This window comes from Neolamprologus brichardi, chromosome 7, assembly GCF_056152115.1.
Source record: "Neolamprologus brichardi isolate AB-2024 chromosome 7, ASM5615211v1, whole genome shotgun sequence".
Classification (NCBI taxonomy): Eukaryota; Metazoa; Chordata; class Actinopteri; order Cichliformes; family Cichlidae; genus Neolamprologus; species Neolamprologus brichardi.
Window position 1 is genome coordinate 52,546,648 of NC_142110.1, and position 24,652 is coordinate 52,571,299.

Genomic DNA, 24,652 nt, shown 5'->3' on the forward strand with positions numbered 1-24,652 from the left:
TTATTACTGTGTGATATTGTTTCACATAAATTTTGGTTTAGGGATTAAAATGGTTACTCATGTTGAAATAGAATGTAGGGGTCTGACTGTGCAACTATTATACAATGAGAGATACACAATACGGACAAAAGTATTGAACCTCCTACACAATACACCTACAGGAGCTGGTCGGTCTTATAAAGCCATGACATGAAGCTCCCAGCAGTTTTTGTGCTGATGTTAATGTCAGAGAAGATGTAGGAAGAAACGTGATGTACAGCAGTGATGTGATGTGACTGTGGTTCCTAAACACACTACTTGGAGTCGATTGTAGTTTTATTGTTATGTAGGGAGGAAATTTAATGAACTATCGTGCACGCTAAAAGTCAGTGAGCGCTTTACAATGACCCATTCTGTCACGTACGAGATACTACATGGGTATGTGCTTGATTTTATCCACCTGTGGCAATCGGACTGACAACAGGTAAAATCAAAGATTAGCAGGTATGACTCAATATAGAGCCCCTTCCATTGTCAGATTGTCTGATGTTTTGCTTTTGTATACTTCCTACTGTGTCACCCATTTGGGTATTCATTTGTATTAAAAGCATGTCAGCATATCATTCACTTAGAATAGAAAAACATTTTATGTACTTAGATTCTCAGAAGACTTTGATGACTAAAGGCAAAATATAGGGAAGTTTCATTTGCGGCAAAGAAATGAGGCAAAATGTCAACAATTTAATAAAAAAAAGAATGAATTATAATAATATATATTAAGATACAAATCAATGCTATTTGCAATTTTAAAAAAATGTCTGAAAAGAAATGTTTTCAGAAATTTGAGGATTGCACTTTGTAGCCTCAACTGAAATTTTTATTATTACCTTTAAGCACCACTAAATTTGTTTATTCCAAGTATTCTATGATCCTTTATTTCCTAAGCACGCCCAGAGAATGTCACATCATTTTTGTAAAGGTCCCCAGCAGCGCGAGTGTAGGAACAATTTAATAAGACCCATGCATCTCGACTGCTCTGCCTGGAAGTTGTCCTTTATTCGAAGACTGCCTTGTTGTGATCTAACATTCCTCGGTTGCCTACCTCAAGATACACTTACAGCAGCCACTGGGAAGAAATTTTAAAAAAAAAGAGGCTTTTTTTTCCTCCTCTACAGTCCTTTCTTCTGTCTGTCACTAAAATTGCACGCAATTCGAAAATTGTGTGAACCACTTTACATACTGCTCACCTTTAACAAGTGGGGCACATGCAAGTGCTGTAATTGAACTCTTATGATCGAGCAATAGATGTTTTCTTACATATATATAAAGCTGCACTCTAGTGCGTCTCAAAAAACTAATAATTTTTTTGCCTAGTTTAATTAAAAAAAGTAAACTTCCACATATCTCATATTCATCGCACGTAGAGTAAAAAAAATTCAAACCTTTTTTTTTGTTCGAATTTTGATGATGATTGTGGCTTAGTGCTCATTAAAATTGGAAATCCAGTATCTCAAAATATTTCATGAGGGTGAGAAAATTACTATTCAAACAATACTAATACTATTTATCTCTCGGTCTAGTTCAGTGCACACAGCCACAATCACGGGGAAGACTGCTGACTTGACAGTTGTCCAGATCACAGTCATAGACAAGTAAGCCACAGACAGTTCATATTAAATGTAAAATGTAAAGATAACTGGAAGCTGATGAAAGGGAAGTGGATGGTCAGGACATTTTTATCTTTGAGAACTTGGGAGAGCTTTATAATGACTGCATTGAGGCTGGTGTCAGAGCATCAAAAGCTACCCCACACAGAGGAGTTCAGGAACTGGCTAAAACTGTTATATAGCTATTATCAGCCCACTCCAGAAACAGACATTCTTAGGGATAAGGACAAGAAAAGAAAACTTGACTGTTTTCCATTTGGAAATCAAGGTGTCTGTAGGAATAGTGGCGAAGCATACCATTGAGCATTGTGCATGGCAGCGAGTACTTTTACCACATATGCCCAAGACACAAAACAAGGAATTTATAGACACACTGTTCACACACATTCAAGCATGAACACAAGAATTGGGGAGCATGATTCACACGGTTAAAGTATTGTATGTCACAATACACCCATTATATTCAGTGCACATCTTCACTTTTTTAACTACACTATGTCCTTGTTTTTTTTTCATTCCTCCTAATCTTTTTTCTTTCCCACACATTCGTGCATAAACACATCCTTACACACAGCTATCCTCCACAGCGCGCATGTATCACAATGCTGCATCCTGAAGCTTGTATTTATATTCTCATCACCCAGTAGAAAATCTAAAGGAGGACTGTATCAACAAAGAGAGCACAGCTCAAAGAACATCACTATTCCCATGAGGATGACAGCTCATTTTGCTTTTTTTTTGGTGTGTGTGTGTGTACTTTTTTCCCCCACCCATCATTTTGACTGTGGACAGTTTCTTGCTGTTGCAATAAGCCAGGGAAGTTTTCATGGGTTTGAACAAACATTTGATCAACTAATAGGAACAAGTTATAAAGCTGGCCCTTTTCTTTACTTTGCACAACGCTGCAGTCCAAGACGGGACTGGAAAGGTCAGGCAGACAGCAACTCCAATTACACTACAAGTAGACCTGTTCTGAGAGAAGCTATGAACCCAGATAAAAACAATTGCAGTAGATTGTTTCTTCAATTCTGACAATCTGTCAAACACTCCAATCATGTGGTCCTTCTCTCAGCAGTGGTAGGGCTACTGACAGCAGCAAGGTCAGGGGTCAGTATCTCCTGCTGCCCACCAGTTAGTGGACAAAGGAGGATGGATTGCTGATTGATTGTGCTCTGGAAGATTTATTGCTCCAGTCTTTAACGGATACGCGACACCTTAACCTCATTTCAAGTGAAGGGATTTTGGCTGGGCACCCTACTGTGCCCATGCTCATGAAGCAGATTATATATTTAGACATTAAAGGAGTTAGATAGATAGTAAGGTTGAAAAAATGTACATATAGGTGTTGAAATAACCAGAAAAGAAAACAAGCGTCGATCAGAACAGCTCACAGTGGAGGAAGAGAAGAAAGCAGTGGTTAAGGAGAAAAATCCAGTGGGTTGTGAAGATGAAAGAGACGTATAAAGGGAATTAAAAGAGAGACTAAAGCTGAAAACTAAGAAAAGTTACATCTGATTTTTTTTTTCTTCATAATGAACAAAGTTAATATTTGACTGCTCCCAGAATTTCACCCCTATACGAATGCATATTCTTGCCAGGGGTGTTACATTGCACACGTAAATACGCATACATGCGTAAACACAATGTGCATAAGAAGACGATTTGAAACTACTGTACCTTACAGGAAGGTCGCCGCTTAGAGAAACTCTCTAGAAGGCTCTACACAGTCTACCCCTGAACTCTCACTGTTCCTGTTAGAGGGAATAAATAGCCTCATTATTCCACCAGGCGCTCACCATCCATCCCCCATGTGTCGCTTCCATTGTTTCTAAAAAAACTCCTTTCGCATAGCTGTGAAAACTCTTCCTTCTCTCTGCTTCGCACAATAGCCCCCATAACCATACTGTATGAATGATTGGACATTAAAAATGTTATATATAATTTGCCATTTGTCTTTTCTATAATGCAGAACTCGTCGCTAGATGATTTGTTCTGCCTGAGGAGGCAAATCTTAAATTCAGAAGCCTGCGTTATTTACAGCAGGTGACATTTAATCCTCCAGTCTCCACTAAGAAACAAGTTGCCAGTTTATATATAAGAATATATTAGTGGGATTTTTTTGAAGACAACTATGAGGTAGTTAGCTGTTAACCTTTTTGTGGTTCATTAATCAAACACTAATGTGTTTTGTTTTTTTAGTGTATTTTTTATATAAAGAAATATTTTTTTGTTTGCATGCTATTAAATAATAATAAGCACAGTAAATCCATTTATCACTCCCACCTTTGGGTAAATACTCCCACCTTATAAACACGGTATGTTGTTCTTCTGTAATTATTGTTAAAAGCCTGTAGCTTGTAGCGTCATCAATAAATATACCGACACCGATCGATTCATTTAACAACGCTGAAACCACAAACAAATTATTGTCACATGCGGGGATCACTCATTATTTAGCTGAGGTGTTCTTTGACTTGGGGTGTGCCTTGCATACTGCCAAGTCTTTAAAAGCAAAACAAAAAAAACCATCCAACCTGGCCCATCATACAGTTGTTACTCCCAGATTTGTTCCCATAACAGTAATTTACTGTCTGAGGAACCTTTACTCTTAATTTCCCCAGATCATAATGTCATCTTTGTCATTTTCCCGATCAGCCCAGATTCACACTTTATCATTAAAGAGTCAGGCATTTGGAATTATGCAGAGTAATGCTAATTCTATATCCACTAAGCCTTTCGCAACAACATACGCATTAGAATTCTTACTTTGATCACGTATGGATGAAGCCGAGAAAACCTTTGTTTTTTTCAGTGCATTGTGCAGCTCTTTACCTCCAGTATCTGCCCACCAACAGTGGGTCTGTGTTTTTTACTGCCATTGGCTTTCTACCCTGCAGATTTCCTCCCTCCAGCCTTACCCGCTAGTAATTATATTCCAGAAAACCATTTCAGGAGTTAGTACAACCACGGCAGTTTGCTAACACTATATTTAATTCCTCACTGTGACACATTGTACAATTTTAAGAGTGTTTCTGCAACAGTGTTTCATACAGTTGCTGCCATAATAATTGGCTCCATATGAAAGGGGCTTTATAAACTACATGCATTACTTTGGTCCCTAACTATTCACTTAACACTCGGAAAGAAGAGCAGAAAGCCTTGGAAAGGTACAATATACTTAAAATGCATATACTGCGCTAGATAAATGATGTCTGTCTCAGGTCATTGACTTGTGTCTTTTAGTGTGGGTGTGTGGAAGCTCTGTTTTGCCTCCTTCGTAGCCTTCAGTGTGCTCATTGAACTGACTTACATTAATCTCTTTCAACCAAGATGTTGCGTTTCAGATCAATGTTTCTCTCTCAGTACTTAAGCTGTACATCTCTCTGTAGATCCTTGTCCTTTGGAATTACAAATCATTTAATTCATACTCAGATATTTGATACTACTCACTTTTATATGTATGTGATGAGTATGTGTTTCTTGAAACCTGAAATCTAGCTACTCTGCATTTCTTGGAAAACACCACTTACATTACATCTTGCAGTCTACTAGGAAATCTACTACAGTTATACAGGTATGAGTACATTTGCATTTGTGCGCTAAATGGATTTAAATGCATGTTGATTAATGTGGCAGCACAAGCTAGAGAGTGCAGTTCAACCCAGGGGATCTGATTAAGATTACTCTGGAACCCAGCTGTCTGAAAATACAGTGAAATATCATATGATACCATATCCCATATGACAAAGGGAAATAAAAACTACAATCCCCTGCAATCTATTATTTAAAACACTTGTAAGTGTTTTCAGTTAAAGCTCCTCCAATACTGCGTTCATATTCAATCAATTATTCAAGAGTATGATTCCTCTTCAGTGAGTCTGACATAGTGATGTTGGCTGTCCAGGGAACCAGTGAGCCAAGCAGCCGAGGCCTTGCCAATCACTCCTGGCGCTGACACAATGATGCTTTGGCCTCCAGCTCTGCCTGTGCTTCCTTCAGGAGGGTACACTGTCTCTGATTGGTGCAGCTGTACCCTGGCAGACACTCCATCTGCACTAGATTGCAGTGCTGAAGTGGAGATAGCTGCAATTTGGAGCAATTCTCCCAGTAATTTCGATATGTATGAGGACGATAGCTATTCGAGCTCCTCTCCACAAGACCCAGGTACTTTATTTGAAGCCTCTCTTTACCAGCCTACAGGTATATTGCTCCACCTCTCTACTTGTGCTGGTACCAGAGTTTGGTGTGGTCCATGCAGCACAGAAGGATCTTTAAAAGGGGGAAGGGATTTTTTATCTTCCAGTTGATGTACAATCTTTATGAGCAGAATCTGCTCATAAAAGAATGTCGAACGAGCACAGATGGGACGATTGAAGATTTTATTGAGGAATTACTGAATAGATCCCCTTAATGACAGTGACGGAAAGGTCTTTGAGGACCCAGCTTCTCACCATATAATTCCATTTCCAATTTTGCTTCATGCAATAATTCATTTCATCATTTGTCTTGCTTTTCTTGAGGGCTTTCAATTAAAAAGCACATAACAGCTTTCCAGTACACATAGCCGTGCGTGATTGTTCATGCCTGGTCAGACATTAGACAACAGAACAACATATAGATTAACAATTTATGAATTCAAGCACTGCCTCAACTCCTCTGAGCCAAGATAAGCACACACTTCTGCAGAGTCTCATCCTCGCTTTGCGCTTGTGCATTGTGAACAAGACTCTAAATAAGGGAGGAGGCTATGGTAACTGTGAAGAGTAGGTTTCTCTCACTGAATTAAACATATGTCAGACAGTCTAGTGCTACTTTACACAGTAAGGGTTCCTGTCTCGTTGAGAATCTCTCAATTGTCATTATCTCATCATTAACCGAGAACATTCTTGGGAATATTCTGCATCTATAGCACTTTTGTAGGTCAGTGTCGGTCATTATGCAAACTTCTTTAAAATACCTCAATTTGGCTTCTGTTTTAGCCTTCATTTTCAATTAGGCAGGGATTTTTTCTTTTTTATTTGCTTAACGGTCAGAAAAAAAGTCTTTCTGTCCATATGACAACTGAGTGCACTGACTTCTTGAAAAGTCAAAGATTTCTAATGGCGCCTGGTGCTTAATTAGCGGTGACCTTTCAGCAACCTCATTACAACAAAACAGTGCTGGAGGGTCTGAAGATGTGTTGCCCTGTTGGACACTTTCCCTCTCAAGCCTCTCATTACTTTGACCTTGGAATCAGAGAGATGCTTTGCACAGTGCCCATGCTTAGCCCAGAATTGTGTCATGTGCATCTGATCAAAGCTTTCATTTCAGTGGCGTTTCAGTAATCTACTCCATGCAGTTCATGCTTTGCTGAATAAGAACCCTCTCTCCCTCCCCGTTACGCTTTCAGACGCTTTTTCTTCTTCTTATCTAATACAATCTTTCTCCCTAGTTGGATTTCCTCCTATTCATTCTCTGGGCTTTAAAGGGACATATCTGGTCTTTAAGTCTGACGTCACTAGCCGTGTCTGGGCCTAAACTCCGCTGCAGGTCCATATATCAAACGATCACTGTGGCATTACTGAGAGTTGAAAAACTATCTAAAGTCTTTCATCTTTAATAAAATGATCAGCGTTCTGCTCTACCAGGTGTAACAATTGAGTTTAACATCCAGGCATCCGTGAAAACGGAATTTATGACATTTAACGGAGTTAGAAGTTAGCAGGACGTTAGCTCGCTAGCTTCTATCTAAATACAATATAGCATGTCAAGACTGCGGGGTTTTGGAAACAAATTAAAACGTACAGCTCTGTTATCACTTCCAACATAAATGAAGACAGAAAACTAAACAGCAGTGATGTTTGTAGGGTTACTGAAGTTTGGCTAGCTGGTATATAATGATGTGCTATGTGACCACTAGCGACACAGCTATGTTAGCATAATATAAACAAGCTAACTTTTTTTCCACTCGATAAAAGTTAACGTGAGTGTTCTCGGTGGTCAGGAACAAATGTAATCGCATGGCAGGATGCTGTAAACGGACCAAACTTCAGCCAGGAGAACAACTGAGATAATCCATCCACAATACAAGGTTAGTCATTCATATACTGCTGCATGGGCTGGGCTGTAGTTACATCGTAAGGTTTTAAAAACTGAGCTTAAATAAATGATTAGCGGTAATAAAAGCCGAGGGGGGTCAACAGTGATCACTGACTGTTTTAGGAGCTTTTTGAGATTAAATAGAAGAAAATACAAAACATTAAACATGTTAACAACACAAAAGCCGTATTAAACGCAGACTACTTTAGGCCCGGAAGTAGGATTCGTCACGTCATCACTTAAAGACCTGATATCTGTATAATTGTATAATAAATAATAAAGATAATTTTGGCAGCATAATCCAAAACTGACAGTTTACAGATATATGGTACAGAAATAAGAATAAACAAAAAGCATAGAAAGCATCAGTTAAGCAAATCAAAATAAGCACAGTTCTGTATGCACTGTATTAAATGTCAATTCTAGGAGGCTGTCATGTGCCATGTGTCAGGGGAGCACATGGGTGGAAAACAGGGTAAGCTTCCCTAGAGGGATCCTAAATAAGAACAAATCAAGATCAATTTTCAATAAATTTTCAAAGAGCTCACATTTCCTTTGAATGTACAAGTAAGAAGAACAATAGCTGCTGATATAACTGGAAATATTGTATGTTAAGTCCTTTACATTCATATACCCATATTGTATGGTAGTGAAGTTAAAAATTAAAAAATCAAGAGTAGTATATTATAGTAGATTACATTTAAGCTCACTTTTAAAGCTCAGAGGAAGTGATTTTTTTGGTCTTGCTTAATTTTGAAGTTAACAGTTTCAAACTTTGTAAAGCATAGTTTTAATCTGATTTGATTTTGAAGCTCAACTCACTAATTCCAAACTTCATAAATGTTGTGCTCAGAGTGTTAAATGTCATTTCAAGCTGTATAAATTTACAGCTTTTGATTGTTAAACTGTTTTGCTTCATTTACTTTTGAAATACCAAAGCAAACCTGATAGCGTAAGTTAAAATCACAAGTTATCCATTTCAAAATTGATGTTACTTTGTGTCAGGGATAATTAAATTGAACATTGTTCAACAATGTTGGGTGTCACATATCATTTCCATCACATGCTGTCATGCTGCCGCATGATGTCATCTCCATTACAACACAAATTTTGGGGGAAAATGTTTGATAAATAGCACAATTGAGACAATTATATTTTGTAGTTGTGAAACTTTTGCAAGAGGGTACATGCAAACACATATAAATAAACTATAACCATAACTGCGCAATTTTTAGAATATGCTATCAGAAATTATATATTATTTAAATTAATTCATCAAAGGAAGTTTTTCTACACTATGTGGAAAAATGAAACATTAGGTATGTTAATTTCAGCGCATAATTTCAATGAGTTTCAAAATTTTGGACTGCTTGTTAACCTGTATGTGACCTTTTAAACATCTTATTTAGCTTGTTAGAAAATTGCATCTTCTACTGGAAAACCTTAAAGCATTATTCTTGTGTGAATACTCCGCACCCAGTGGATCTTCATGCCGTCTGTTGCCAGTCCTTCCTGTCAAGCTGGGGCTACTCTGCTCATTTTGTTTTACCTGAGAGCACCTCTAAATATTAATGTGGTCTTCTCCTAGAATTACATCCTTGAAGGCCTGCCAAATCTCTCAGCATTTGTCTACCTGCCTCTTTTCCTCTCCTCCACCTTCCCTCTGTGTCTCCCTTCACCACTCTTGGCTCAGTCTTTTCCACCCCGAAGGTTAATTTCTGATGATATCAGATGTGATGGGTTGTTGGCTCTCATTCTTCTCTCTCATGATTTTATGACTCTAATCTTGCCACTTGAGCAAAATCCTTTCCTATATTTTGCCCGGTGGATGGCATTTGGAAGTGTTTAGTTTCACAAAAGCGTGAGGTTGAAAGCAAACCCAAAATCTAATACTGACATCTATGTGAGGTGGATAAATTAATCTTATGTGACGCGAGCCAACATTAAAATCAGCATGACTTCAGAGATTTAAATTTGTTGTATCGCAGCGTTTTACCTGACCTTCTTATCAGTAAAAAAAAATGGATCCCGTTTAAGTCGGATAAACAAGCGAGCTGGCTTGGCTGTGGCAGGGACCTCAGCAGCAATTTTGAAGATTTATGTTTGGCACTCTCATGGTTTGGAAAAAAATACATCTGAAATGGTCCAAAAGGATAACATTCAGCCTCCTTGCACACTAACGCTGTCCTTGAAATACTCTGTGAAGTGAAGTGCTGTGAGTAAATCAAAGTAAATTTAAAAAATTAAACATCCTGAAAGAGCATACAACCAAATGAAAATAAATCATTAGGCAAATAAACCACAACTGTAATCCAGTGGAATTGAAATTCACAGACAGAAAGGTGGAAATGAATAGAAAAATAAAACACCTTAAATGAAATAAATGAAAGCAATAATGAGCAGAATCACAGGTAGTCATCCTTTGCCTTAAGTGTTAATAAAACAATACATTCAGAAATCAGCAGAGGTTCTGCCACTGTAGTAGCATTTTTTTTACCTCCTTTTCTTGTTAAGTGTTTAATATGTTATGACAAACCATGTCCTCCACATACAGTACACTTAAAGTGGTGCATGTTTAGTATAAAAAGTTGATGGTACAGAACATTTGGGATTTTACACAATGCATTTTTTTTCCAAAAACACAGAGCTACGATATAATGAGCATCACCCGTGGCCGGCCTAACGCTGTGTGCATTCTAATGATGTTAGTTCTTCTGTTACAGTTCAGAGCAGTTTGTGTGCCTCAAACCAGAGAACAGTAATCGTAATTAATCATATCCCTGAATAACCCGTTATATACACTTGTGCCATCAAAGGCACTAATTCCCTACTGAATGGCAGTCAAACCTATGGCACCTTGCTTTCACTGCCAGCTCTGCTGACTTATAGGTGTGCTTGATCTTCAGCTGGATTTTAGTCAGAATGAATTAGTTGGGAAATGGCCTATTGATTTTAAGGTCACTGTCAGACAACTGAGTGTTGTATTTCTTGTCAAAAAAAAGGCCACTTTTAATTTCAGCAGTTAGATAAGGAGAAGAAAATGCACGAATAGTCTTTTTTTTTTTTTTGCTGATACTGCAATGAAAATGAAATTGCAAAGTTATCTGATATTCTATTTACATTTAATTAGGATAGGCTTAGTTCATATAGGCTTAGTTGTTCAAAAATGTGTTAACAATAGCACCTCTGACATTGAAAGTTACTTCTTTACCCATGTGAATGCTAACATGTGCAATAAGATTACTATCAGTAATCACAGGCACATGTATTATTATAGCAGACATTTTGACATCCTTGTTTTGTCCTCTGTTTTGTCTGCATGAATTATTCTTTGAGCAAGTGCAATGTTTTATGCATCACATATCATATCAGGATCACATGGATCTTAATGGTAAAACACTGTCATGAAGTAAAGGAAATAAGCACAGAGCCAGCCAGTAATGAAGTGAAATAATTATTACCTATCTTAAGGTTATAAATCTTTTTGTTTGTGTATCAGACAGTAACAGTATATGAGCTATGTATTCTTAATGCACTGCTGATTGCTAGGTTTGCTAGGTTGAACTATAGCGGAGAGGTTAGTTGGAAAGGAAAACGCCATTAGTTTTAATCAAGACTCACTGCCATGACTACATCACAGTACATCATTGTGACCTGCCAATTAGCTTTGCATCTCGCCTGTTACATCAACCTTTGCCTATTTAAAAAAAAACATACCCAGTCATTAATAATAGTCATGATGAGAAAATGCATTGGGTGGAGGAAGAGCTTTGCAAAACAGACAGCAGTTTGCATTGGAAGAGCTCCAAATCAAGCTCGCTAGCAGTAGCTGAACCATACAATGCAAACATGCAATTAAACTGTTCAAGCTACATTATAAGTAACATGAGCAGACTCGTCCCAAAGTTAGTGTCTTACTGTGAGCTGTCACTAGCAGCAGCGGCAGGTACTCATTGTTTTTCAGAGATTTCAGCAGAGCTCAAATACAGAAGTAGAGATATTTGCAGTTATGGTGGCTTCATGTACACAGTAGGAAAGACAACGTAAGTAGACATTAACATGATAAGAAGGAAATAAACAAAGAGATAAAATCTTTGGAGACACTAATACATGCCATTATTACGTCTTGGTTTGATTGCTGGGTCGCACTTTGTGTTGGAGTTAGCCCTTCTTCCAGTTGGTTCAAAATTATGCTTTTTGATTGGGAACACATAAAAAGAAGAGCACGTTACACATGTACATTGAAATTATGTTATAGTTGTTTTTGTAGTTTTTTTTATGATGTTCAATTTTATTCAATTTTGTGTGTAACACTTGTGCGGCATGGTATGGTAATAATGTAACACCACCTTTGTCATTTTACTGAAAATTACCAATAACATCCCAACATTTTGATATGGTAATTATAACTGAGAGCTACAAGTTGCAGTTCAAACTATTTACTAAAAAGTTAATAAATTATTAAATAACATGAAAAATGGGGAAAGGTTAGATAACTAATTAATCATCTGTTGACTGTCAGTAAGTGTTAGAGAAGTAGTTTTTAATACACAGTTAAACATGCTTGACTTTTGTCAAATAATAGTAAAATAATAAAAAATAATTATGAATGAATTTGGGGAAAAATATTAATTAATGTTACAGATACATTATTAAAATATGAGGTAAAAGTAAAAAATAATTGGTAGACAGATTCCAGTTTATTAGCATAAAATTAGATTAAATAACAATCTATTCAGTATTTGTTGTGTTGGATTAGCAAACTAGTGTTTCGGTATCTGACGGACATGGTAGTTTTTTTGTGTGTTTGTTTGTTTTTCCTGTCTGTTGAACATATAATATTAATCCTGCATGATCATTTGTTTAAACCTTTAAACTTCCTCTGCTTTCTTGCCTGTGTGTTTGTTATATTCATTATATATACAGTTCCTGTTTTATCACATGTTATACTGAAACTGATATCAAACCATTCTTAAGTAGTTAAATTCTGTATTTGTATTTTGTTTTACTTGTACGTCATTGAATGCCACTTCAGTGGTATCCCATTAATTTTGCATGATGTGCATGGCAGTAGTACTTGGGATCAAATTAGTTAGCAACCACTAACACCAGAGATTAAAAAAAAAAAAAAGAAATAAAAAGATGGTAATATCACAACTGGCTTTTATCTGTGCAATTTAGAAAGACCAGCTGATTTATATTATAATATTTTTACATTATGCAACAAGGTCACTTTTAATATTGCTTTTTGAAGAAAATAAAAAAAGACCCATTTCCACTTAAAACTGTTTTACTGCAGTATGAGATGCCCCTGATCGAGAAAGAGAATTATAAAGTACACATATTTTGCAGCGGATTAGCATTTAATTATATGTTGTATTGGAACACTGCAATAACACTCTTTTGCTCATCTCTGCCACTCAACAGCTCTGTTGGGCTGCCAGACTAACAGCATTGCCACCCGTCATGATCCTTCATTCTATAGCTTTGTGTGTTAACTCTGCCTAATTAAATATGACCCTTGACCTTGAAATAGTAAGAAATATCCTCCCAGTTTACTTCATTTAGTGATGTCACGCTTCAGTGTCGAGCGTCATGGATTAGCAGTGTAATTCTTTTTTTTTTTTCATGCTGTCATCCTACAAACCATTTATCGATTCTGCAGAGCCACATCTTCACACCTGCAGCCATGCTGAACCACCTCCATCTGCAGGCACCGCGAGACAACTTCCATTAAAGCCGCAGAATTTAATTCAGTGAAAATGCTGGAGGTCTTGAATATGTGGCTCAGTGAGCTTTTGTCTATTCAGAAACCCATAAGACTCAAAGGAAACAATATGTATTAATAATATATTGCAAAATGTATCTATCTTCAAAGATGAAGCAAGTGACTCCTAGCAGCAGTAATGAGGGCGCTGTGGGCAAAGTGAACAAACATTCCCAAGATCATTATTCCCAAGTTAGACTCAGCCTGGGGAACGCTACCGTGTGTTTGCTGCTGAATAAATAGTACAACTGAAGTGTTCGTTCAGCTAAAGAATATTCTGTATTCACTCTCGAAATGCTTTTGAATATTGTGAAATCAGGCTCATATGCACTTGGTCGATCGGTTAAAAGCAGGGTGTGTGTGTAAGGCTTCTTTCCAAGCCTGAAAGATCTAGGACCATGTTAGCCCCCACGTTTCAGGCCATATGTCATTTGATCTAGAGGCAGTCGGAACATCCACCATTCACAATCAAAATATGAGTGTGTAAGGGGAAAAGATTTTCCACTTTCCAGTTCCAGTATAACCAGAAGAACATATATCAATTAGCATACATTTTTAAAGCGTCCACATGCCATCTTCCTGTTTATGATAAATAATATCGAGTTTCTAGAACAACTGACTGATTCGAATTTGCAAGAGGAAAGTTTTCAAACGGGCAAAGCAATGTCAGAGGTGTGACAGTTAATCATAAAATTCTTTTGCTTTTGTGTCCCACCAAATGTCACAGTTGGCTCGGAGGGAGCAGCAAGCCAGAGAGTTCAGCGCACACCTGTCTCTGTTTTTCTCCCTCCACTCCTATCTTTTGATGACAAGGGGAGAACCAACGATAGCAAGCCCTTTGTATTCCCTAAGAGGAGACGACAGCAAGCTTTTTCACTAGACGCGTGTTCGCAAACCCTTCAACCAGCCTAGCCTCTGATGGCAAAGGGCAGAGGAACTGTCCTTGTGGCTATGGAAATAACCACTCCTCTTCGAGCGTCCGCTCCCACCCCCAACATCCACAATCTCTGTAGAATAAAACTGCTTGACAGGAAGAATAAGGAAAAGACAGCGATGTAGTAAAAGAAAGACAACATGAGGGAGGGGCTGAGTTATCGTGGGAGGGTTAGAGGAGGAGGAGGAGAAGGAGATGGGAGAGTGCTGCTCCTTTTCTCCTTTTTCTACTGAAACAGTCTCAGGAGCTGCCCCCCAGCAACAGAGGGAGAAAAGCATGATGAATAATTAACTTCGAGAAATGTCACAAACGGCAGAGAGAAGTGTAATCATTCCTCTGTTGGGTTTAGAGATCTGGGGTTTTTTTTTATTCTTTTTCTTTTATGCCCCGTAGAGCTGCATGCACGGCACTGAGACTCTGAGAGCAGGACTTTAACCCTAAAAGCATCAAATACATTCCCCTACACATTTTTCAAATAAAAGGAAATAAATCATTAATATTTGGCCCTTTTAGCAAGTATCACAAAGGCATCTCACAGAGGTCTTCTGCATTTTTAATCAAACCATTGATGTCTGTCTCATTAGCTCTAAAATCACATTTAGGGAGCGAGAGCCTCTGATGGTAATGGTTTAATCAATGTCAGGAAGGCTTGAGCTTTGCTTCCTTTTAGTTTGGGAGAAGCGGAACATGCCCTCTCAGAGTGAATAAAAGATAAAAAAAAAGACAAATTATTGTCTTCATGTTCTAAACAAGCTAAATTTGTCCTATATCCCAAAAACCTGTTGTGAAAATGAGTTATAGATTACCATGACTTAGTTTAATGAGGTAATCCGGGTTATGTATATCATTTCTATTGTCATTTTCATACATTTATCGCCAAAGAGGATCGATAGCTGGCTTCCGTATTTGTGTGTTTTAAGTTTAACATTGGTCTGCTTTTCATATATTTAGCAGAGAAGACTCTTTGTCTTCTGTTTACCTGATGTGCAGTCAGCTGGATGAAGATGTTTAAGGCGCAGAACTTTTTAGCTTTGCAACTTTGTTGGTAAAGACATTGTGAAAAAGAAATAAGGACATCGATAATTGCAAAGCAAAGAACGCTTATAGATTGTTCTTCCATCATTGTGCAATCAGGCACGCTCTAAATGAGATTCCCTGTCAGTAAACACATTGATTGTTCAAAATAAGAGGATTTTGCCAGTATTATTTGTCCTCTTTTCATTACACAGAGTAATTATCCCTGTACGGGTAGTTTTGTATAATGTAGAGATCCATCTTATGAAGAAAGGTTAAGGAACATTGCTACTCATTTATATTGTGTTTGAAGCGCTGGATAGCATTAGTAGGAGGGTGAAGAGCTGGGGTAGATTACCTCACCAGGACATTTTTCTAGCATCATAAAAACTGTTATCGATGTCCTTGCTTTGTTGGTGATGGCGATACTTTCAGTAAGCTCACATTCATTTCTGATATGCAGGAATGTTTGATTTAAACATTTATAGTAAAAGGAATCAAAACTTGATGTTATCCAAGGTGGCCTTGAAAGGGCTGTAACTTTTGAAAACACCAGCAAATAGGAAAAATGCTGCAAAAGTCCACAAAAAAAAAACCAAATCACAAAACACTGTATTTGTGGTTTTTGGGGGGGAGACAATAGCGTGTCTCACAACCGTGACAAGCTAACAGTAAACGCCTAATAGCAAATATGTGTCTACAGTAATAAATAAATCGTGATTAAAACACAGATTACCTTGCTTCTTTTTCTGTCTCACAACACCAAAGAATCCTCTGCTTCTTTTAAACGTGTCTTGGTGCTTAAATCCTTTTCATGCGTTGTTTCTGTCATTTCTACAGCTGTTCCGTCACATTAATGTCTCCCCAAAAACACTTCCATTGTGCCTTGTGAGGTTTTTTTTCTACTTATGATGTCTCTTATTGAACTTTTTTTTTTTTTTTTTTTTGGGGGGGGGGGGTTGTGTTTTTTACTGTTTCTGTTTTCTTTTATTAAACTTCCTGTTAGCTTTTCCAGCATCTTTCTGTTTGCTGCTTTTTTCTTAAGTTGCAGTGCATCTCACCTCTCAGGGACACCGTAGTACAGGACCTTTCTATGAAACCTCACTAACAGGACTAACCAGTCTACCCTACCTTGTTATTGGTGTTTGAAGTAGGAGAAAGTTCCACATTGGACGTATAGTATAACTAGTGTAATTTCTTTTTCATGACTACATCATCCAGTTCGTCTAAGAAAATTTTTGAATTTCTTTTCCCAGCCACCTATGTTCAGTAGCGCAAAACCAAGAGTGTACTAACAGACAGCTGTTGGTAATTTGAAATGTTTTATATTTAAATAGAATAGTTGTCAGTCTGTCAGTCCACCACTTTAGTCCAAACTGAAATCTCTCAGCAACTATCAGATGAGTAGCCATGAAATTGGTACACATTTCAATAATGCCCAGAGGCTGAACCCTACTGAATCTTGATCTCCTATGTTCTTCTAGAACTGCCATCATATCTGTCCAGTACTCTGTTTTGTGTCCAATTAGGACAAAGATACAACTTCCCTCACACCCTCGGGTGACAGCTGTACATCCACAGACAGTAATGGCTGCGTGACATAGAAACATATATAACTGCTGATTAGTGATACCTGAGTGACTTGGGTTAGGTGCCCAGCAGGCAGCCTGTCACTCAAAGTGACCGCATCTCTAATAATGCAAAACTTTAAGACTTAAAATTTGGGGTTTTGGAGGGGTGTAGCCTATCCCAACTGTCATAGGGCAAAGAGAGGGATACACTCTGGATGGTGAGAGAAAACCATTCACGCTCTCATTCATTCTCACATCCACACCTAGATTTACCATTTAATCTAACAGATATGTGGGAGGAAGCCAGAATCCCTGGAGAAAACCCACACAGCGAAAACATGCAAAATCCACAGAGAAAGGAGCTTAGCCTGCATGTGCATTTAAAACTAGGACACTCTTGCTGTGCAGCAACCGCTATAGCTGCAAACAGATGAGCTGGGAAGCATTATCCTTTGTGGAGGTGACTTTAGCAGAAAATGTTTGTACTACATGTGAGTCTACGGTAGAGCGGGTCGCCTTTGGTCAGTCGAGCAACTGCAGTTTTTTGGCATTGGCTTTATTTTTCAGCCTCACAGGCTTCCACAATGTAGCACTACCAACCTTGACCTCACCGATCTCATTCGGCTTCTATACAAGAAAAGCAATTCAAATCTAAATATTTAACTGGCTCTGAAATAAAATCATATCGTATCTTTTCTCTTTTTTTGCCATTGTTATAGAAAACCACATTTATTTTCAGCTATTTGTACTGAAGATCTAATTATTGCATTTCCCATGTATATATACATGGGTTTAGTCTCTGGTCAGTTGTAACATTTTAATATTAACGGGCTGCAGAAAGGATACAGTACATCAAAATAGATAATGATATGCCACTATAGCTAGAACAAAGGGAACTAAGAAAGCATGCCCTAATTGCTCGTGTGAAGCGCGCAGGAGGACAGGAGGACAAGTTTTCTGTTTGCCTCCTTTGCTTCTCTTAAATGGCAAATCAGCGAGAAGAGAGAGAATCACTGCCCCAGCAGAGCAATCAGCATGTTAATACTGAAGCAAAACACCTCAAAATCCTCCCATGTACCAGAATCCATTTTTAAATAACCTAACAATAACATTTAATTAACAGAGAGAGTTACACCTGAGCATTTAGATTTTAACCAAAGAAGTCTCTGTTGTTATTTCACTTGTCTTCCTCTTTAATTATTCTGAATTGGAGTCTTGCTGAGATTCTCTGGGGCTTTAATTAGGGACTGAATTAAAGTTATGTAAATACAGTTGGAAGCCGTAGAGTCTTTAAATAGAGTTGTGTTGCATCTGGCATTCCCCCCACCCGAAAGAGAAAACATCCTAAGTCTTTCTTTTGAAGTTTGTCAAATCACTCTGGGGTACTTTTCCCTTAGGTGTTTGTGTGGATTGATACTTTTTCTCAAAGGGTTATGACACAAAAAATATTTCTGCGAATGTGCCGGGATTTTCTGTCTGAAGGCATGTGGAAAACAATTAATGTGTGTCACGTTCTCGCTGTGTTTTTACTGTGTGTAATCCCGAGCATTCGTATACTCGTAGAAAACTTTTAACTATTCGCTGGAAACCCGCACGCATACTATTACCTGCCTATGACTGTATTAATAACTGATTCTCCAGCTCCAATTTGCTGATCTACTGTGAAAATGAAAAGAACGGGATCAACCTCCCATTGGGCTAGATTAAATCCAAACTAAGTGCCTGGGCCCAGACTGCGAGCTTCTGTCTCTGAATAATAATGGGTTCTTTCAGCTGTGTTTGTCATCAAATTAGCCCTCTACTTCAGTCGAGGCACTCTCAGAGAGCAATTCTCGACAGCGATGGAATTCAAATTAGGCCGAGTCAGTTTGAGGTTTGTAAGCTTTAAAAAGGAGAATGAGTTTCATTTGTGGAGGTGATGATTGCCGTAGGAGGTAAAATGACAGTGTTTAGGTTCATAAAAACAAAAAAAAAAACATCTTCCTTTCTCTGGTGAAGTACCTTTGATGGTGATTTTGAGTCATGTTACGGGACAGACAGTAAAACAAACCCTAAACCAGAAATTGTAGCCTGCAGCATGCTCCACATGCGCTAAATCCAACCCTTATTCCAAACCATAAAGCCTTTGAAGCTCTTCCATCGGTGCATGCACTCATTTCAATTTTTTTTCCTCTCTCTTTTTATTCTCTCACATAAACACTAACAGTACAGAGTGCCCTTATAAGCATAGCAGAGGATGTTTAACAAACTCTTGAGGCAAAGTTCACTTTTGTTTTTCTTCCTGCCTTGTATTTGGTATTAAGCGGACCTAGACAGAGTTCTTCCTGCTTCTCTGTGCCTGACACTGTGTAACTTGTAGCTTTGATCAGCTCAGGAGAGGAAAACCTGCCCTGGGAAGCGCCATCACTACAACGCAGCAGGGGGGACACGTAGAGCAGGAGGGGGCAAGGAAGAAGGGAGGGCAACCCTGTTTTCCCTCTGGCACTTTCTGTCTTGCATACGTTCGTTTAAGGATTTAGCGATAATTAAAAGATCCATCCGGGGGATCGAGAGAACGATGACAGGCATGAATATAAAACAGCTAAAAGGGTTGAACATGGACTGTGAGTTTATAAAGAGGTCTTTGGAATATGTCTTGGATATGAAAGCAATACACAAACTTAGAACATATTGACAACTTAAGAATTTCTTGAAACTGAAAATGCTTTTTGGATGCTATTTTTAATTTGCAAAGGATTTCCAATCAAGTACATTTCTTCCATTTGGTTCTGAGCCTTAATGAGCTGGGACTTCACACGTCAGTAAAATCAGACTTAATCGGGATTTAACCGAAACTGTGCCTCATGCCCAGTTACATGTATTGATCTGATTCTTGCTTTAGATAAAATTGTGTTCATAATAGCAGCTTATTTTTTGTTAATACCTCCCTCACTTTCTTTTTTGAATATCACAGATCTGATAAGAATTTAAATGATTGCGTCCCTGACATGTGAGAGTTCAAATAGTGTTTTATTAGTGCATTTGGAACAAATGTAAAGCAAATTACAGTCATGTGAAAAAGACTCTATGCTGGCCTGTGAAAATGTTTTTTTCGAGGCGATATGTCGGGGAAGGGGGACCAACCAAGGGGAAGCAAGGGCTAGCTAGGGGGAACCAAGCTAAGGGATACCAGGGAAATACCGGGGAACACCAGGGCATACAGGGGCAATACCGGGGCTACCAGGGGAGTACCGGGGAATACCAGGGGAGAGGCAGCACCCACGGAGGATGCCGAAGCACTCTCCTGATGGACGCACATTCATACAGCACTCTCAAGGCACTCACACACACACAACACAAGTGGAGATCAAACAATCACCGGTGTCATGTCCGCACAGCTGTTTTTTACGTAAGCTGTGGGGCGTAGCTGGGCGTGCCGGAGTGTCTTAAAGAAATATCCACACGCCACGACCAAGGGGGGTCGTACCCCGTACATATGGAATATGTAACGGTGTGGAGAGATAGTCTCAATATGCTAGAGAACCCATGATTTAATAGCTTCTAGAACTGCATTTGGTAACGACACCTTGACATTCATTTACTGTATGACTCTATCAGTCTCTCATTGTGGAGGAATTTTGTATCACTCTGCTTCACATGGTTTTAGTCCACTGAAGTTTGCTGCTGGTTTGGTTTGACGTCTGGACTTTGACTGGGTCATTGTGACACCTTGATTCCTTTCTTTTGTAGATTTGCTGTTGTGCTTGGGATAATTGTCCTGTTGCATGACCTAATTTAAAACAGTGGGAGTCTTGACTCACATGTGAGTCTCGAATACCTCACTGACTGCAGACTGTCCAGGTCAAGTGGCAGCAAAAAAAAAACCAAATCAGCACCCTTCCATCACCATGCTTGACAGTTAGTATGAGGTGTTTGTGCTGATGTGTTGTGTTTGGTTTTTGCCAAACTGAGAGCTGTGTATCATGACCAGACCTCTCCACTTTGGCCCGTCCAAAGGAAAGGTCTTGCTGAGCCTTGGTTGTTCAGTCTTCATATAATTGTCCTGACATGAACTTTAACATTTAAAATGTCAACTGAGGCCTGTAGAGTCTGCAATGTAGCTTAATGATTTTTTCCAGTTTCTCTGGGACAGTCAATCCCTGGAAGATTGGCAGCGTCAACACATACATGAATGCTACAGATCAATTAATCAAGTGCACTTGAGTATCAGCACTCGATTAACTGATCTTGATTAATTCCTATGATAGCAGTAAAGGCGTGCTTAGTTTTTTTTCACAGCATCTTGTGAAAAAGTACTTCTAAAAATAACTGTGGGTGAGCCCAGGATTTACAAATCTGTATTTTCCTATCATCCAGGGAGCAGTGATTGTGAAATTTGCATTTAATAATGCATCCTTTGACGATGAAATGATAGGTTTATGGCTGAGTATGCTTGTTGTCCAAGACAGCAAGGGGAAATAATCTAGAAATTGACTTACGGGACATTGGTACCCTCTTCTTTTGGAGAAAGACGATCTTCGCCTCTTAAAGTAAGACACTGTCCTGGATAAGGCAGCCAAGCCTTGCAAGCACATGATAAAATACAAAACACAGCCTTTCTGTTTTGAGAAATCCAGGACATCGCCACCTTATCTGGGAGCCTTCAAAATAATGTCAACTGGTAATCAATAGACTTTGGTGATTCAAGTGGCTTAAAACCCATACTGAAAAGTCAACATGTTAAACATAAACACGGTTCTTATAAATAAACCAATATTATCTTGTGATACACAAACATGATCAATACGATTTTGAACTACACTTGAAGCAGGGTCAGTGTCTGGTGCCATTCATTTAAGAGGAGAAACGCTGATGGATTCAATAGATTCAGCTGGGTTCTCTAACCTCCAAGCAATCAGCAGTGTGAGCAGTCCACACCCACACACACTTTGAAAAGAAACTCTAATCTTGTTTTGGAAAGAAACCCTACACATGCAGGGAGAGACTCTAAATGGGACAAAAACCATGTTATAGCTTATTTCCAGAAAATGTATGGCATTGAGAGGCTGCTGAAATAGCTTTATATTGCTTGCTGAGAATAACGGCAGTACTTGGTAATGGATTATTTTGGTCTGTGTCTCGCTCTTTTTTCTCCCTGCAGGGCTAAAGCAGATCCATGCCCTGTCCATCCAGGGGAACTATGAGCTACGTATCGACCTGGAGGACTTTGAAAATAACACAGCGTACGCCCAGTATGGCACCTTTGGAGTGGGCCTCTTCTCGGTGGACCCTGATGATGACGGATACCCTTTGACTGTGGGAGACTATTCAGGCAATGCAGGTATGTGCTGTGTACTCAGTGAACTCATTAAGGCTTTTCTTGAAAGACATACTGTGCACTCTGATTAGTATACACCATTTTTGTTTTGCACATATTATTTTTTTCCCCTTTGTTCAACCTAATGGCAAACACAGCAGTGTGCGAAAGTCCAGCCAACGCCTCTCGTATTCTGCATTCCAGCAAATATAACAGTGCATTATTTTTGCAGTGCAGTAGACGTATCCACTTGTTAAGCTTTGCAGAGAGTTGCTCAGAGTGAGGGACTGCTAGTGTCTGTTTCTCTGCTCACTCACCATGAGATTCAAGCCAGCTACCTGTCACCTTGATTAAATTACTGCCAATTAATTGCCGTGCTTGACCTGCAGCGTAAACAAAAAAGCTGCCATTGAAATGAAGAAGCAATTTAAAGAAGCTTTGGGGAGCAGTGCTTTGAGAACAGACAGAAAGAGAATGGGGACAGATATGAGAGCGGGGAGGAGAGTAGTCGATAAGAAGGAGGGCGACTGGAAGAAACTGGGATGGGAGAACTAGGGGGACAGGTGTGGGAGAAAAAGAGGTAAATAAAAATGAGGATAGAGATATTTAAGGGACAGAGAAGGCAATGAAGCGAAGGAGGAAGAGAAAAATGGGTTGTATGTATGATTGGGGTGGGGGGGTGTTCCTCCAGCTATGGCTCTGCTAAAATTCCTGTAAAACTCCAGGCCTGTCCTCTTCAAAGCCTGACCTTGAACTCGTTTGCCTGCTGGACATTTGAATCCAGTCAAATTATGGCTACTCCAACTCTCTCGGGATAGTCACACTCTCACGTCAGCTTCCCCCACAGCAGCTCTGCTGTTATTATTAGTAGTATTTTCCATAGCTCTGGCTGCTTTTGATCAGCAGACAGGTGCTCATTTCTACTGGGAGCAGCTGGACCTTAATGGGCATCAGAGGAGGCTGCCCCCCCCCCCCCCCCCCCCCCCTTTTTCATCCTAGCTCTGGACATCATTGTACTGTTGACACCAGTAAGCATTTTTTCCCTTGTTCTACTCCCCCACTATCTAATTTCTCCTAACATCAAGCGGCACACAACGTGAATATCAGACATGCCTGTCAAATTATTTTTCCTACCGAGCGGTTACCATAGTAATGCCAAATAGCGAGTGGAGCAGGGCAAAGTGAGAGGGTAAGAAGCTGTGCGGCCACATCCTGGGCAATTAAGGGCTGTTTGATGCCCCGACGAGCTGTTAGGCTTCACCTGATGACTGGTGAGCACTCTTTCATTCTGCTCACCACTTTATCCCTCTATCCATTTCTAGTCACAGTGTGAAGCCTGCTTTTCCAAAAAAAAAAAATTGAAGGGGCAAAGAGTGGAGGAAATGTATGGGGAGTTTATTGAACATTATGAGCTCTTTCAACATCCATTTGCAGGAAACTTTTGGTCTACCGCAGCATCTGCAAGGGCGTTACTTTCATTTTCCTGGTGAATTTACAGCAGCGGCTCGCAAAACAGTTGTCAGTGTGAGAGGATTTGCCAGTAATAAATCTTTAAATAGTCAGAGCGATATTTTCAGCTGTGTGGATCAGATTGACCTTTCAGACCACTATTAGGTCCACTTAGGTGATGCAACTTGGCTGCGCCGCATCCCTGCAGTGGTCTTTCATCACTGCCATAATCACAATGAGAGGTTATGGGAAAGAATGCCCTCTTATAGAATAAGTATGCTTTTAAAGCTCTTTGAAGCTGTTACAAAAGTTACATTATTATACTAAATTTCTTAAAGTGGACAAAATACCCTGACTTAGCAAAAGACTGAGGGGCAAGACGCAGGGTAAACACACACCACATAAACAAACACAAAGACATAACCGGAATGAGGGCACAGAGGGCAAGGGGATATGAAAACACTCAGACCTCGAGGGAGGGAAAAACAATATGGCCGTACCTAAAACCATGACATCAACATATGTGAGACAGACCATTTACTATGTCTCATCTATCATCTGAAACATTTGTATCCATTAACAACCTAATGAAATCATTTGGGGAGTGTTATTAAAAGGTCGCCACAGAACCTTTGATTAACTGCCTACAAAGCCGTCTAACCTACTGCTTCAGCTAATGACAAGAAATACTCGGGAGGACACTGGAGCTGTATTTTTATTCTTTTATCTCTTTCTCTCTGCAAAACAAAAAATAATAATAATTGGAAAGTTATGAGGTCTTTTGAAGTTAATCGCTTGTGTATATGTCTAATTACAGGTTTCTAAACCAAGAATGTTCTGATGAAAGATGTAAAGGAGCTATTATTTCAGTAACACTTTATAATATATACTTTACTA

General features: G+C 39.0%; 1 protein-coding gene across 2 annotated transcripts in view; it reads left to right on the forward strand.

Moving 5' to 3' along the window:
- fibcd1b (fibrinogen C domain containing 1b) overlaps positions 1–24,652 on the forward strand; it is a 120,432-nt gene that overhangs the window by 90,974 nt on the left and 4,806 nt on the right. For both annotated transcript variants that reach the window (XM_006796810.2, XM_006796811.2), the window contains one exon: positions 22,151–22,330. In XM_006796810.2, the coding sequence (XP_006796873.1) occupies positions 22,151–22,330 (180 nt within the window). The remainder of the gene's footprint in view (positions 1–22,150; positions 22,331–24,652) is intronic.